The sequence below is a fragment of the Chaetura pelagica genome, unplaced genomic scaffold (genome assembly GCF_000747805.2).
Source record: "Chaetura pelagica isolate M959 unplaced genomic scaffold, ChaPel_1.0 scaffold109, whole genome shotgun sequence".
Lineage (NCBI taxonomy): Eukaryota > Metazoa > Chordata > Aves > Apodiformes > Apodidae > Chaetura > Chaetura pelagica.
Window position 1 is genome coordinate 10,921,573 of NW_009970725.1, and position 16,388 is coordinate 10,937,960.

The 16,388-nt window shown below is 40.2% G+C and overlaps 1 protein-coding gene across 2 annotated transcripts; it reads left to right on the plus strand.

Moving 5' to 3' along the window:
* Nucleotides 1–1,262: 1,262 nt before the first annotated feature.
* Nucleotides 1,263–5,593, plus strand: LOC104396942 (myosin regulatory light chain 2, smooth muscle minor isoform). 2 transcript variants are annotated; one of them, XM_010006854.1, is made up of 3 exons: nucleotides 1,263–1,456; nucleotides 1,619–1,780; nucleotides 5,136–5,593. In XM_010006854.1, the coding sequence occupies exons 1-3, from the start codon at nucleotides 1,273–1,275 to the stop codon at nucleotides 5,306–5,308; spliced, it is 519 nt and encodes a 172-aa protein (XP_010005156.1). In that variant the 5' UTR covers nucleotides 1,263–1,272; the 3' UTR covers nucleotides 5,309–5,593. The 2 variants fall into 2 exon arrangements, with proteins under 2 accessions (XP_010005156.1, XP_010005157.1); XM_010006855.1 differs by lacking the exon at nucleotides 1,619–1,780 and having other exon boundaries at nucleotides 1,273–1,456; nucleotides 5,136–5,308.
* The last annotated feature ends 10,795 nt before the right edge of the window (nucleotides 5,594–16,388 follow it).

A 16,388-nucleotide genomic window follows, 5' to 3' on the forward strand; every position in this document is an offset into this window, starting at 1 on the left:
ACCAGCGGCGAGGCCGTGAAAGGGACCCCGGCGCCATCGGCAGTGACATCGTCTCTTTACGGGGGAGGGCGAGAGCCCTTCAAGCTCGGTGCGGCCTTGAAGCCTGGGGCGGGATACCGCCTTTGAAGGGAGATCAGCCTTCCTCCGGGGCAAAAAAATAAATAAACAAACAAAAATAATTAATCCGTGCTGTGCTAGCTGGAGAAGCTGAGCGTTGTCGCTGGACTTGATTCTCTCCACACGTCCAGGCTTAGGGCAGGTTGTTTTCAGGTCACAGCCTTCTGTGGTTGAAGCTGAAAGGGGCTATATGTAGGTTTCCCCCTTTCGTCCCTCCCTCCCAGCTACTTTAAAGGACAAATGCAGTTTTCTGCAGTTCATTTTATAAAATCTTAAAGCTTGCTTTGCAGCACTGTGCAATGGAAACCTCAGCAGGCCTAGCAACAGGTAAATTAATTAACAGAGCAATGGAATGAACAATTGCACTGCCTTGTTCAGACCCTAACTCAGCCTGAGTGTTACAGGTGAAGATAACCTTTTTCTGAGCAGTTTTTCTAGGGAGATGAGCAAAAGCAGTGGGAGTTGGTTGCTTTCTCCTTTTTGCTTAACAGAGTAGGCGGCAGAGATCAGCTTTCAGACATGCCAGGTTTGTATAGATTTCAGGTAAAATTAAATGCGTAAAATCACTGGCATGAGCAGAGGTATAGCTTGCGTAGTTTCCTCCTACTTTTAGGTTGTTATAAATAATGGAAGGCAAGAACACAGACTCGTACAAAATAGCAACTACTTACTGCTGTCAGGTGTAAAGTATAGGTGCTTCAGAGTTTGTTCAGGTGAAATGAGTTGAGTTTCTCTTTCCCCTACTACCTAATATTGCACAGTTATTGTGTATGTCCATACAGAGCTTTTTCACTTAATGACAGTTCTCAAAACCTCGCTTTGCTCTTTTAGGCTTGAGACCAGTCTGAATTCCCTTCTTGCAGGAGCATTTATCACAAAATAATCCCAGACAAAAGCTGTCCCATTGAATACTGAAATTGAAATTTAACTTGCATCTTCTTTTAGTGACTTTTTTTAGGAGTCTGTCACTTGTTCATGTTTTCTGCATTTTCTTTTCCCTTGTTGATTAGGGAAATAATGTTCTGATGAGAGGAAATTGAAGTGTGTTAGAGGTGTTTTCTGTCTGTGAACTGTAACCTTAGTAGAGATTGTTTTCTTAAAATTCTTAACTGATTTTATTGTATTTATTTCTCTCCCTAGTGTCAAAAAATCAACATGTCAAGCAAAAAAGCAAAGACAAAGACCACCAAGAAGCGCCCTCAACGTGCCACTTCCAATGTATTTGCCATGTTTGATCAGTCACAGATTCAAGAATTCAAGGAGGCCTTCAACATGATTGACCAGAACAGGGATGGCTTCATTGACAAAGAGGACTTGCATGACATGCTCGCCTCCCTTGGTAATGTTACTTTTCTGTTTATGGTTGCCAAGCAAATTTGTGATGTTAAAATTAGAATATTGTGTTTGGGATAGCTTATGAGAGGTGTCTCAATTTATATTACATTATATAGATAACTTTTAGTTTGAAATCTAAACCAAACCTGAATCCCTTTCTTTGTAGGAAAGAATCCAACAGATGAATACCTAGATGCCATGATGAATGAGGCTCCAGGACCCATAAACTTCACAATGTTCCTCACAATGTTTGGTGAGAAGTTAAATGGCACAGACCCAGAAGACGTAATCAGGAATGCTTTTGCTTGTTTTGATGAGGAAGCAACAGGTATGTGGATGAAACTCAGTTGCTTGGTGGGGGGGAATTACTTTTATGTTGTTTATTTGGGTTTCTAAATAGTAATCCTTCTAGATGGCATATTCTACCAAGTAATGAGAATTTTACTTATTACTGAGAAAGTAAAAACTGCCAGGCTATTCTGTGTGAGTACTGAGGACTAGTAGTAATGTTTTTTTGTAAGGCTTTTAAGAAGAGTGTTTTAACTGGGTAGCACATATGTTCCTTAAAGTGTAACATAAAATGCATTTGCTCTAAGAAGATAACGAATTCAAATTGGTAACTGTGATTTTCTATGACATGTGAAATCTGTAACACAACTGCGTTTGCCCTCCCCTCGTGGTAGATCTGAGAAGCATCTGAATTCTTCCATGTTTTTAGTATTTCAAGACGAGCTGTCCAGACTATGTAAACTCTTTTGAACCCTTGTCTTGTGTTGTGTGTGTTAAGGCTCTGATCATGTGTGGCATGTGTCATACCCTTACTGGCAGCTCGGTTTGTTTTCAGGCTGCAGGAAGGGCTGCAGCCATAATGATCTAAAGATAAAAACCGGGTGAAGTCTAGAAGACAGAAATGACAGATTGGACTGACTTGCATTGCCAGATGGGGTGAAAGAGGAAATGCAGAGTTCAGTTTTACTATATCAGACTTTCAAGGTAGTTCCTGTAATCTTGAGGTTAGAGTTTATGCTTTTATTTATTTATTCTTGTAGGCTAAGATTCCAGAGAAGTGTGTAGCAACCAGGAATGAACCCTTAGGATATTCTCCAGAATTACAGAATATCAGTGCTTTGTCATGTTGTGAACATGCCTTACTAGTGTGTGTTGAAGTTATGTAGCCTCTGTACTAGAGATGTCACAGCACCTATAACTTCCCTCACAAATGTGCACCACAGTAGTTCAGTCTAACCTGTGGATATGTTCTCTGAACCTTTCAAATTATATTATTCAATTTCTAGCAGCTACTTTCAGTCTGTGTATTTTTAGCACCCTTTGCCTTTTCAAAGAGTATCTCCTTCCTGTTGAGGTGTAGGTAAACAGCCTTTCTGTTCGTAAGGCCTTTTCAAATGTTAATTGACTTCCTCCCTCTCGAGGGAAATCTCTTTACCATCTCCTAGAGAAGGAAGTTCTGTTAGTAGGTTAATTATTTTCTCTCCACAGGTAGTCTGACGTGCTACAGGGTTTTTTTGTGTGCACCAAAATAAGAGCCTGCAAATTACAATATAAAGAAAATGATTGTGCTACCAGTTCTTTTGAAGAGTAATCTTTTACGTCTATGTAAACAATAAGTTACTAGTTCAGGCCCACATGTACTGATAAGATTGATTTTATTATCTTTCAACTCTGTGTGGTAAATGTTTTAGTCTAGTCCTAGGATGATTTTAGGTTAATGGTTCCATAGTCCCTTTTGTGTCTTATGCCATCTTAAAATTTTAACCAGGAAACATGTTAGATATGTTATACTGTTTTATTTATTATTTCTTTTTTATTCATAATAATCCACACGCAGTCTGCAAAATAACATCTGATGTATTTTTAGAACCCATGTTATGTTTTCCTTTTACTCATTCTCAGATTTGGCTTCTGATCAGTTTGTTCCTTTTAAAAATGAAGAAAGGGATTTCCAGCTATGTCAGACTTTTTTTCCCGCTTCATAATCTCCACGTGCATGTCTGTTATGGGTCTGATTTTCTAGCTCTTCGTCAGTGTAGTTAATCTACATCGAAGTTGTATGTGAGGGAGAGGGGGACTATTGTTTGCTTTATAGTTCGGTGCTGCTGAAACTTCTAGTGTATTCTTAGTATGGCAACGTCGTTCGGTGTTTAAACACCCAGCTGTTCAGACAGAAGCAATTAAGTCCTTGAGGCTAAACTTGCAGCACCAGAGGCCTTGCATTCTTTGAATACTAATCCTTATGTCACCTCTGCTACTTGGTCTCTGCAGGACTGCAGAAATAAAGAGCCTAATCTGTTTATAGCTGCTTTTTTCCCTTCTTTATGCACATCTGCAGAGACAACTCCCGAAATTTGACCCAATTAAGATGGGCCTGGGTAACTGAACATTCTCCTCGTTTTTTTAATAGAACATTGCTGTTAGCTTTCTTCATTTGGAGTCAGTAGTCAAGGGCTTGTCTACACTGGGATATGATGGTTTCAGTTAGCATATGTTGAAACACTTTTTCCCTTCACCCAGCATACATCAAGCCCATATTTGTCGTGCGCATTGACTGCCTTTTAGTCCCCTGATTCGATGATTTGTTTTGTCTCTCTAATGAACTCTGCTTAAGCTATTCAACTCTCTTTCCAAAGCAGAAATTTTTTTTAAAAAATCACGTTCTCACTGAATCTACATTAGCTGATGTGGTTGTTTACAGATGATTTCCAGCTGTTCTGTAGTTTACATGTCTTCTATTTTTGAACGGATTTCTACCTCCTCTGTTCTGTTACTGATCTTTCTCCAACTGAAGTTCAATAACCAATTTCTCTCTCAAATGAAGCAACTATTGTACATTTAAAGGCATGGTAACTCTTATTTCAGTAATTAAGCAGTTTCTTCATTCTTCTGTCTAACATTTGTTATGTGCATTCTTTTTTTCATCTCTAAACTTTCCCGGAATTATTTGGCAACTGGTGGTTCTGCCCACCTCTTGAAGTTGAATTAATAGAACATACTTAGCAACTGCAAATTTTTATCTTTGTTAATTTCCTCAAAAATCTTCTGCTAATATTTCAGCATAAAATTAATAACTTTCTATATCCTAACATTTTTTTACTAGCTTCTCTACCTCTCTACAGTAAACATCCTTCCTTCCTCCTGTGTTAACTTGCGTAGTCCTGCTTGAAAGTCTTTCCCTGGACAATTGCCAGCAGTTCACTGTATTCATGTAAACTGCCTCCAGCAACAGTATTGTGAAGCAGTGAAGAGTCAACTGGTGGTTATTTAGTCCCCAGAGGAAACTAGTTTATAGAGAATGCACAAATACGTTTAGTTAAGTCAAGAAAAATACAGTTCAATTCAGAGAACACTTTGTGTAATGACGGGAACTTGTTTTTCCACTTCAAACTGTTGAAGATGAGTAGGTGGAAATAGGTGTTACTAGATTACAGCTGATTAGGCCCTGTTTTCAAAAATCTCTGAAATGCATCAAATGTCTCCCTCTTCTTGCATTCAAAGAATTTCTTTAGAACTCAATTAAGAAAGTATTTGGGGTTCTTCGTGCAAATGTATGTATTACATGCTGTATCAGTTAATTGCATGTCTGTTGGTTTGTCTTGTCTTACTGCTTTTGAAGACTAGGCTAAGAAATGGCTTCTCTTTGCCTTTCTTCTCTGTATGACTCATTCTAGGGTTCATCCAAGAAGACTACCTGCGGGAGCTGCTGACCACAATGGGAGACAGGTTCACAGATGAGGAGGTAGATGAGCTGTACAGAGAGGCACCCATCGACAAAAAGGGAAATTTCAACTACATTGAATTCACACGCATCCTGAAGCATGGAGCAAAAGACAAGGATGATTGAGCAACTATCTGGATACCTGCAGATAGCTTTTTTCCCCCCATTAATTCATTAATTTTATTTCTCAGGCTTTTTTTTTTTTTTTCTTATTGGGACCTTTTACATACATTTTTAGCATTCCAGCTTTTTCTTTGTGGAATCTGGGGCTGCTCAAGCACACCTGTGCCTTTGTAAGAAGAGTGGAAATGGACAGGAGAGAGGACAGCTTGCAGTGATAGAGGTTGAGGGACAAAGATCAGTGAATGTGGAGGCCCAGGAAAAAATGGCAGTTCTACTCACCCTAGCTAGATTTATTTTACATTTTAATGGTAACTTTTCAAATAAAACACGACTATATAAAGTATATCATTAAAGCTTCCATGCTAGAAGTGGACTGTTTATATAATAATATCTGTAAATACTGTTGCAACTACGTGCAGTCATGTTACCTATTTTTGCCTTAAAAATCACGTATAAGTCACTTTAGCATACTGATTGATGTTTGTACTTCAGCGACTGAGTACTTCACTTACTGCTTTGAGCACATACAATGAAGAAATTTCCATCCTTCAGAACTGAGTATATTGTAAATTAATTATTTCTGTCCAGGGCTTGCACATTAAATATTTTAAATGTTACAGATTTAATCGAGTGGTTATTTTACCACTTTAGCGCCTTCATTTCTTGACACTGATTATATTATTAATACTGCTTTTTAACAACTTATGTGGTGAATCCTTGTGTTTTCTTAAAAAAAGTGTGTGAGTAGAATGCCTGAGTCACGTCTCTTACCTGATCTGCAGGACTGACAATACAGAATTAACAACATCTCATTGCAGGGTTGTTGTTTTGTTTTTTTTACCCTTGTCTTTTTTCAAAGCACAGTGAGAATGGGGCAGGAGGAAGAAGGGAGGTGTGCTGTTGCTGGCCTTTTTTTTTTTTGTACTGAATGAGTTACTCTTGCTTTCCAAATGAAGCAATACACACTTTTTTTTTTAAGAACTTCTGCTGATAGTGATGCTTTGGGTGTATAGCAAGGAAGGAGGCATTTCTTTTCCTTCCATTTCTCATTATTATATCTTCTCATTCTTGCAGCATAGAACCCATTGTAGACTTGCTGCAGTACGCTGAAGCAACTTTGTCATAATCTGAATACTTGTGGTTCTGCTTTTTTCAGTCTTGAGAGGGTGATCAGAGCTACTTCTGTCACTTCTAGTGATTACATTGTCAACCCTTAAGAATTTAGGTTACAAAATTAAGAAATGTCATTTGGCTGAGAGTGTTTCTTGATAGGCTGCTATTGTGAACTGAACTTTCAAGAAATTTCAGTAGTGGAAAGTGAATCTTTGTTTTAGAAATACACTTTTTTTTTTCATTAATAACCTACCAGGACTTGTCTTTTCAGAAGGACAATGCCATAAAAATTGTTTGCTGGTTCCTATAAAAAGCTGAAGCTTCTGCTTTACCTCAGTCCCACTTAGCTTTGCAAAAGAATGGGAGCTGTGCAAACACAAGAATCCCAGGATTCTAACAGTTGGCCTGTAAAAAGATTGTGGAAGATGCTGAAAATCAGAAGGGGAAAAGGGTTCAAAATCCTTTCAGAAAAGACAGAAGAGGAAATCCAAAATGCTTAAAAAATAATTTTTCTTCGATTTCTCAGCTGCTTTTTTTTTGCAGAAGATATTTACATTTAGAGGGGCAGAGAGAAGAAAGCTCGAAAAAGGACTTTTATAAACTACAAGTGAAGCAAATTTTGCTGTGCCCGAAGGGTCTGTCCTTTGCAGGAAGCAGGCTGGGAACTCGAGGCCAGTGTCCAGAACCATCAGTAGGTGGCATCGCAACTCCTAACACTGATTTAGCTGAGGGGCAAAGGGTTCTCAACATGCTTTTTTTGTTGGTTGGGATTTTTTGGGGGGGAGGGTCCCAAAGAGCTCGTTTGGTGCCGGATACAGAAGAAAACACTGTCAGTTCCCACAGAAGCTCCGCTCCTACCGCAGCAAAGAGTAATGCTGTCGGGATTTTTTTCAAATTGCAGTTTTTGTATGCACTAAATTTTGGCTTTTTAATCAAATTCACTCATTACAGAAGAGAGAAAAAGAAGTATCTGCAAGCCTTCGTTACGGTCATGTATGTACAAACACATGTGGTGTGTGTTTGAAGAAGATTGGGTTTCAAAAGGACTTACGACCTTCCTTGTAACTCAAACCAGATACACTGCATTTCATTGCTCAGTATCTCAGTAAGTGCTCTTGTGCTGTCTAAGTAGCTTTGAAAAGTTACCCCAAATTCAAATCTATATGTTTGCATAACTTTGTTTGCATATGAAAGGCTGTGATATAAACCAAACTGTTGAGGCTCTGAGCGAGGCAGCTGGTATTTATCTACAGCAATAAATGCCAATTGTTAAACCCGAGCTCTTGCTAATGGGCCGGGGCTATGTTGCTGTATAGCAACGCCTCTGTGCTGCTTAGGCTTGGGGTGGTGAACTGCAATCCACCAGCCCTATTGTTCTTAGCCTTGCCTTTGGGAAAAAATCTTTGTTTTACTCTCTCAAACTTAATGGCATACAATGCTCTGATACAAACGTGTCAGAGAGATTGATAAACCCGAAGTTTTTGGTGAGTAATTCAGAGGCAAGGGATTTCTCTTGTAAAGAACTTTTAAACCTCCACTCACCTCTGAGGCAGAAGGTGCCTTGAAGTCTGTCTGTCTGGAACCAGTAACACTGGTTTTATAGACTAACTCCAGTTCTCAGTCCTGGCAAAATGTCTCTGGAGGAGCCACAGAGAATCTCTCAAGTGTTCTTAGTGAAGTGGGTCAGCAGAACCTGAAGGCGTTTATGGTGAGATGTCTGTCTCCTTTTTTTTCATTATTCCATTTTTTCTGTAGCTAGGTCGCTTGAGTGGAGGGCTGGAACAATGTGGCCTTGAATTCTCTTGGCTAGAAGAGAGAATTAAAACTAGGTCTGCAACATTGAGGCTGAATGTTTAAACCACTGAACAATTGAATAAGGGAGGGTGGAACCATCACAAGCAGCTGTGTTTCTTATTGTGTGCGCTTTTTTTCTTTCTCTTTGTGGCAAATGGAGGCACATAGACACTGATTCCAGCAGAAGGGATTAAAGAGATCTTTTTTTTTCTTTCTCTCTCACTGATTCCAGCAGAAGGGATTAAAGAGATCAGTTCTACCTGAAGGAAGAGTTTCCTGCTCTCCAAGATGAAGTTCCCAAAAGCCATGACTCAGGAGTGGGGCTTGTATGCTTGTTTCCTGAGGTTACGGAGGCAACAGAGCTGAACCCTAAATTACTTGCAGCTTATAAACCCTGTGTCCTGCGTGAGAAGCAGTGCCTCCCCAAGGAACTGTCTCGCACATCCTGTATCTGGCCTAGCACACCCCCCCCTCACACTCCCCACCCGTGTAGGTAGTAACTACCCTTACTCTGCTTTAAGGCTGGGCACTGTAAGCTGCTGCAGCTCAGCGCCTGATTATCCTCCAGCAACTCTGTTACCTCTGTACTTGGGGCAGTAATTTTGTAAGCCGTGCTGTCCCTACTTGTGATACTTGTGAGTTACAGCCCTAACTCCTGTAGAAAGCACAGTGGTGACTTCTCTTCGGTGTTTCTTGTTGATGACATTCAGCAGACCCTTACTTTACACTTGTTTTAGTAGTTGCTAATTTTTGTGTCTTAACTCCCCTAGATGTGGAGAGAGAAGCATCTGTCAACCTGGCAGGCATGCCTCACTGTGAATAGCACCAATGATGTCAAGCATTCTTCCCTGTCATCCAGGTAGCAAGTAGTGAGCATTTAATACAACAGCATCCACATATCAAACAGAATGATCTAAAAAATGTGAGAGTCTTGGGAGAATTCATGTCACTGAGGGTGGTAGCGTCTAAATACTAGGCACTTGGTATGACCTTTGTGGATGGTTTCCTAGCGGCAGGCACGGCTCGTAATTGCTGTTCAAATAACCCCAGCTAACTGCTGACTCATCGCTAGTTCCACTCTGCATCCCATTGCTTAAGTATAAAAATTGTTTTAGTAAAACTCATTAGCTGTGAAAGGCAAACCTAACCAGAGTTCCTATGTAATCATCACAAGATCAGAAGTGCTTTGTACACTGAGTGTTTGAAAATATAAGAAAAGCGTTCACACAGCTTTAATAGGGAGGCATTCCAGTCCCAGCAGGCTTATTTCAGTGTGTAGATAAGAGTTGCAAATTAAAGATACTTGCAGCTGGAAACTTCCTTTCCAAATAACTGCAGGTCACTGTGACATTGGAAAAGGTTGCAAAAAGCTACAGTGAGACCACAATCAGTGCACACTGCCCCCCTCCACACACAGACACAAAATTTCCTTGAGAAATCTGCTCAGCTCTGTGCCCCACAGCCCTAGCAAGCTTCAAAGCTCTAGGGCTGGAGTCAGTTGAAAGGGGAGTTGACAAGTTTCATGTTAGCAAGATAAGCTCGTGAACTTTGTGATACATTTTTGGAAGAGAATTAAATGGAACAAAATTACTTGTCGTTAGGTCTTGCCTGTTTCTTTTACCGATTTGGGAGATAAGGTATTGTATATTTATTAGAACCTGAGATACGTGTTGTGCAAAACACAAGTTATAACACACTTACTGCTATCCTGTTGGCTAACAGGGGAACTTGGCCATGAATCTAAACCCTTCTACTTTGCCTGCCCTCCTCCTGTCCTAATTAAAAAAAATTAAAAGGCGGTGCAATTGTTAGAAGACAACATTTCTTTCAGACTGACTTTATTTGTAACTAATTTAACATAGTCTTAGAATTCAACTAACAATGACTTAGTTTCTTTCCTGTAACAAGTGTAGGTACGCAAACTGCGTCTGCCTTCCTGTTGTTTTGTTATTGGTGCTTTTTAGCATGTGCATCTGTTCCACGGCCTCTTTGCCTAGGTGAGGCAGAGAATAGCAGCAGCAGTGTTACAGCAGTATTTGGGGATGTCCTACTACGTGTGGACCTGAGAGGAAGAAGGAGTCAGCAACCTCATATAAAAGGATGAGTAAGGAATACACTGCAAAAATGCAGTAAACTGATACATTTACTGGAAGATGACTATGGGCTGGCTGAACCCCCAAAGAGGAGGATAAACTGCTGCCATGAAGTGTTTGTTACAACTGTGTGATAAGTAGAAACCCTACCTGGTAGCAGCTATACCAGAATTTAGAGTCAAGTTGCAATGCAGATAGGACTGCAATCAGAAGACAGTGGAGTCTTGTTGGGAATACTTGGTTTTATTGTGTTCCTTTTGCAATGCATGCAGCCTGCTTCCCCTGAAAATTTCTGCCCCAAGCTCTGGATACAGGAATTTGGGTAACCCAGTAGCCATCTAAACTAATGAAGATTAAAATAGAAAGATGAGAGAAGATAGAGGCTGAAGCAATGAAATATTTCCCAATGCAGCTGTTCAGAGATGACTAGTTGAGAGTCCAGTCACCACTTAGTTGAGATCAGCCTTCTCCAGAAGCTGGACACCAATGCATAGTCAAGCCCCTTACTTTGGCAACCCATAACAGCTCTTCCAGGGTTCTGTTTCATATTTGATGTTTCACTTTTTTTCCCCAGCTCCTCCTGTCTTTTCTTCAAGCACTTAAATGCCTTCCACATGTCATGGGGCCTGCATCTACCCCTTCTGCTAAAAGACTTACACATGCCTAAGGGTTGAGGTCCTTAAGCAAGAAAGGCACTTGCTTCCTGACTTCGTGTACTGCATCTTGGGTCTCACCTTGAGATAAGATTTAAAGCCCCTAATAAGCTGTGTGTAAGGCAAGCTTTGCAAATTTTGATGGGGGAAAAATTCAAGCACCTTCAGGAGTAGTTCAGTGACAGCTTTGAAGAGCTGGCAGGATCTAACTGGGACGTTGCTACCTCAGACATTTCAGGCTCTCGGCTGAACACGCAAATCAGATTCTTGTGCACGTCTCTGGATGCACAGCAAAAGGGCAACACATGGCAAAACTGTCATCTGAGGGCAGTAGTTAAGTGTGTTGGGGAAAACAGAAGACTCTTTTGGCTGATGTTCTTACTAGTCATGCCTGAAAGATCTTACCGTATGCCACATTTTCAGGGCAGGTAATTATGCCTCTTCCACCACCAATTTCAAGGATTGCTGAGAGAGAGCAAATATTAAATGAAGGGGTGCTGGCTGCTTATTTTCACAACTACTTTCCAGACTCAAAGGGTACTTTACAGTCATGTAACTGATTTTGGATTATTCTTACCTATGACAGATTTAGAGTTAGCACACACCCTGTACAGGAATGTTTTTGTTACCTACTGGTGGTTTTTAAAGTGACTATAAAAGCAAGGAGAGCATCTGGGAGATGCTGTTATTATGAACAGGTGAGGGTGTGTTTATTTTAGTTATTCTCCTTCCAATCACTCTGTGCCTCCCTTAAGCCTATTCACAGGCTTTCCTTCAACAGGGAAATTATACTGAACTCAGGGAGGTTCACCTAAAAAGGCTACTTCAGCAACATTGCATGAGTTTTCCAGTATTTATCTTTACACACTAATGCATAATTCTGGCTCTGTTTTACATACTAATGCATAATTCCTGACTGCTGTTTTTGGAATTTTTTCTACAAATTATTTTTTTAAGGTACAGTTTGCTTGAGTTCCTCACTCTAAACAATATTACATTAATGACTTTCCTATACAGCTGGCCCAGTTTTATCTCTGTGGCAGTTGAAATTTTCATTAGGTGAATCTCCTTGCATTTCTCTGCTATATGTGGCTGATGTCAGACACCTGTGATATCTGGGCATGTTCTTACACAGTCCACAAAGGGTTTTTTTCAAGCTTTTGTTCCCAGAAGCTATGGAGAAAAGGAGTGTATAAAATCTGTTTAGAACAGAATTTGGTTGGGGGTAGGGAGCAAGAAGTTTTATACCTGGAAATAAAAGCAATGTGGCATTAAAGTATTTGTAATATGGCTTACTTTTAATTAATCCTAGCCACTTAGTTGACTGAAGATATTAAACTGGTCTTTCGTTGAAGTAAGTAATTAACTTTCAACACTGGAAATTAAATTGCTTAAGATCATTACACAGTTATCTGAACAATACTTCTAGTGTCTTGTTGCTTTTATTGCTTTTTTGCCCCTGGCATTCCGTATGTAATCATCCAGACACCATGAGACATATTGATTAAATAAACTGGAGTCCTTTGCACAGTACAATCTGGGTTTATGTAATCTTATACGGCACAGTATTACTGTAGTGAAGTAATAAATGAGAGCAGAGTTAAGATAGAAACTTTGGGCAAAGCTAGTCTGTCCTGTAATCCATATAAAAAGTAGTTTGGACTCCTGAAATAAGCTATGTCTTTATTGGGGGAGAAAGAGACAGACTCCTGAGTTGACTTCAGTAGATATTTTGCTCTTAGGCTGAGTGTATTTCCTTTAATTACACTGAAAAAAAAAAAAAAAGGTGGCTGAAAAGCAGCTTCCGTGCCAATGCTCACAATGCTCTCAGAGCTCTAGACAGGTGAGTAGGTCTCCTTCTGTGTTTGCACAGTGTCTAGCAAAACAGAGGGAGGAGGGGTTGAAAATATAGTGTCTTAAGGCATTTCCATAATAAAAGTAATAAGCACTTTTTCAGTAGAGGTGACAAAAGCTGTGTTTGAACAGCTTCCACTGGCCCTCTCTAATTCATCAAAACATCATTTCCACCTCTGGCTTTGGCTAGGCTGATTTAACAGCTTTCTGTTAGCAGTGTTGTCGATAACAAGCGGCAACCAAAATATTCCAGGGCTGCCTGATCCTTTCTTATCCCACAGCCTAATGACAAAAGGAGACAATCGGACCTTGTTTGCTAACTACATGCTGTGCTTTATCTTGTGTTTTGGCTTATGTTGTCATCAAGTTGCTAATCATCATTCTGTGACACCGTCTGCACAGCTCCTCCATGCAGCTCTTGGCAGCATTACAGGGGGATGGTATCACAATAGAGCAAATGCAAGCGTTGGCACCTGTCGATATTCCCTGTTTAGAGGGAAGTTTGTTCCTTTTGTCAGCCAGTGGAACATCAGATCTCCAGGCCACAAAATAAATGCTATTATACATCATCTGGGCACCATATGGTCTCCGTGCTTCTGACCACAGTCCTTGATCAGCCAGGTAAAAGGGCTACCTTCCAGCCTCGGTAGCTATCTGCTTTAGCAGCAGGAAGGCTTCCACACTGGTGTGCTGTGAAGAGAATCAGGGAAGGCATCTCTTAAAGTAGCAGAACGATTTTGTTTCCTTGTGGAAGTGCTGAAGTTTCTGCTGACCCTTTCAGGCACAGATGAATAAGTAATCTTAGCTGTTTAACGTCAGCTGTCCTGCACAGCCTGCAGGTCTGCACTCTGCTGTATATGCAGCTCTGATGTCCCCTCAGAGAACTCATCTTCTATTTGGATGTCAGAAGCCGTGGCTTAAATGAGCTCATCTCATCTCACACAGCTTTTATTATGTCTTGCAAAAGAAGTCCATTCTACACTGGAGTCTTGCATTGGCATCATGCTTGAATGGACAGAACCATGTGTGTGTGTGCATAGCTAGAGGTGACTGGGTTAAATGTGTCAGCAGGCTAAGACCTTCCGCTCAGAGAAAGAGGAAATGAGGTCTGAATAAATTCTTAGAGTAGGACAAATTAGTGAGCTACTAAGAGCTTTCAGAGAGGTTCCCAGAGAGCCTCACACCTAACCCAGGTAATTAGAGCTGCAGGTGGCTACGAAAGCATGAATCACTTGGGTGAAAGTAGGGCCGAAGCCTCAGCAAGACTGGTTATATAAGCATAGGAACGGAGTCCAACTACATTTTATTGATCTTACTGCCAAAACACCCTCAATCCTTGCACTAACTGCTAGCCAGAGGACAGCACAGTATTGCCATTTAAAACACCTGGGACTGGGACAAGCTGTATTGACCAAATTCTAGTCCATGATCAGACAAGTAAATCCAGTACTCATTCAAGTTTGACATGCAAATTTTGGCTCTGTGCTCACAACTCACTTTTTAACAAGAAAAGATCTATTACCAACCTATAGTGTTTGAAAGGAACTTCTGTTTTTGAGAACATGAGATAATTAAGGTAACAAATGACTTAATCATCTACCAATGTCCCATAAGCATAGACACATACAGCTTTGCAAAGTAATGTAAAACTTCAATCCATACTGAATTTGGCCTTGAACTCTAAACAGAGTGACTTGTACTTTTTCTATCCTAATTGCTTCTATTCCTGATTGTCTTGAGTGGCCCTTTAAAGTTTTTTTCTAGAAGACTCATATCTAATGATCTAGGATGAGCTGAACAGTTTCATTGTTATTTCCAACCTAAAGCCACGTGTAGTCTACAATGTGATGAGGGGGCATAACTCATGTCTGCTCCTTCATGGGCTGAATGCAACAGTCCCAAGAAGTGTTTAGCAAGGCTGGACATCATTGAGTTAAGCACAAGCACAGTGACAAAATAATGCAAAATCACAGCTGATGAGATTCACACCTTTTGCATTCTAGTTTAGAGCTTACATATGGCAAACAGAGACCTGGGTGCAATTTCCTTCTGAGCTTGAGAAGGCCTAAGACTTTTATACCAGCAGCTATTTTAGAACGAGACCTTTTTCTGCTCTTCCTTTTGAAGCTGGTCTATTAAGGGAGGGTTAGATTAATGGGAGGACAAGGGAAGACAGAAAGAGACAGTATATGTGCCTGGCCCTATAACTCAGAAGTTCCTGAAAAACTTGACATTGGGCATCTTCAATGTGAGGCTCAACACACATCTTGTCTTTTGTTTTAGGCAAAGAATTACTCACAAGAATCCAGCTCTGTCTTCTTGCATAGGGACAGTCCTTCTTATTGAACTGTAAAAGCTGGTTCAGAATTATTTTCCTTTTTTTTTTTTTTCCTCCTTTCTACTTTGTGCATACCCTTATAATTAACATAACTTTTTGTCCAGTAAAGAAGTTTCCCTTCTTGTACGATGGTTGACATTGGCCTCATTTTTAAAAGCAAAATGTTATCATCTTATTGGATATAAAACTGGTAAACTGCAGATGCAGACTGCATGATGGGACTAAATATGCTACGTTAGAAATTATGGCAATTCCTAACTATGTTTGAATTATTAAGGATTATATGTCCTGCTTTGAGGAATAAATTATTCTCATTTGTGTGGGTTGGGTGTTCAAATAGATGTTATGGCTCTGTGGACTGAAAATTATAGAAATGGAGGGGAACTCTTAACACATCTTGTTAAAAAGAACTTTCAAGGTGGCAACATGATCTCTGGCTATCCAGAGATCATTACAAATAAGCCCCATTTTAGATGAGGCTACCTAGATAAAATTATCTCAGGAACAAAGAAATTTTTATTATTTTTTTTTAATAGGACAACTATCTGGATTTAATGTAAATGCAAAATAGAGGTGCTGGCTTCTTTATTTTCTGTTGATAAGGTTTGGATACTGTGTTCTGCAATGACACAGGTAAGAGAAAGAGGCTGTCTACACTCTCCACTTCCACTTGGATCTAGATTTCTAGTCAGTGAATTTCCGTAGGTTTTGAGAATACACAGGCAACAAGGGCTTGATGGAAATATGCTCTTTTTCTGCTCTTCATCTCTAGTCTCTGCTAGACATCCAGTGGAGTGTCAGTGTAACATCCGTCACAGCTATAACTAATTGCTGATGAGGCTGAGATATGTGCAGGCAAGGGATGAACTCCTTCATAGCTCAGGAAGCAACTGCACATCAAAAGTTCCCCCAGCTGGAAAGAGGTCACAGGGCAAATCTGGACCTGGGAAAGCAACTGTGAAGTACAGATCATATACATTCTTTCTCCCTCCTGACCTGATTGCTCTTCAAACAGTCTTTAAACATGCAATAAAAGGATGGCTGAAGCCCTATACAGCAGGTACAACCTAGGCCTAAAATGTGTGGATAACCGTGGAAGACCCCCTCAGAATCCTAGGATAATGTTCAATGCCAAAGCACCTGAGGCAATGGTTCAAGCTTTAAGCCCAATTTGGAAATTTAGCATTTGTCAAGCCTAAATAACTTTAAAAGATGCAGGGGGAGGGGCGATAAAGGGG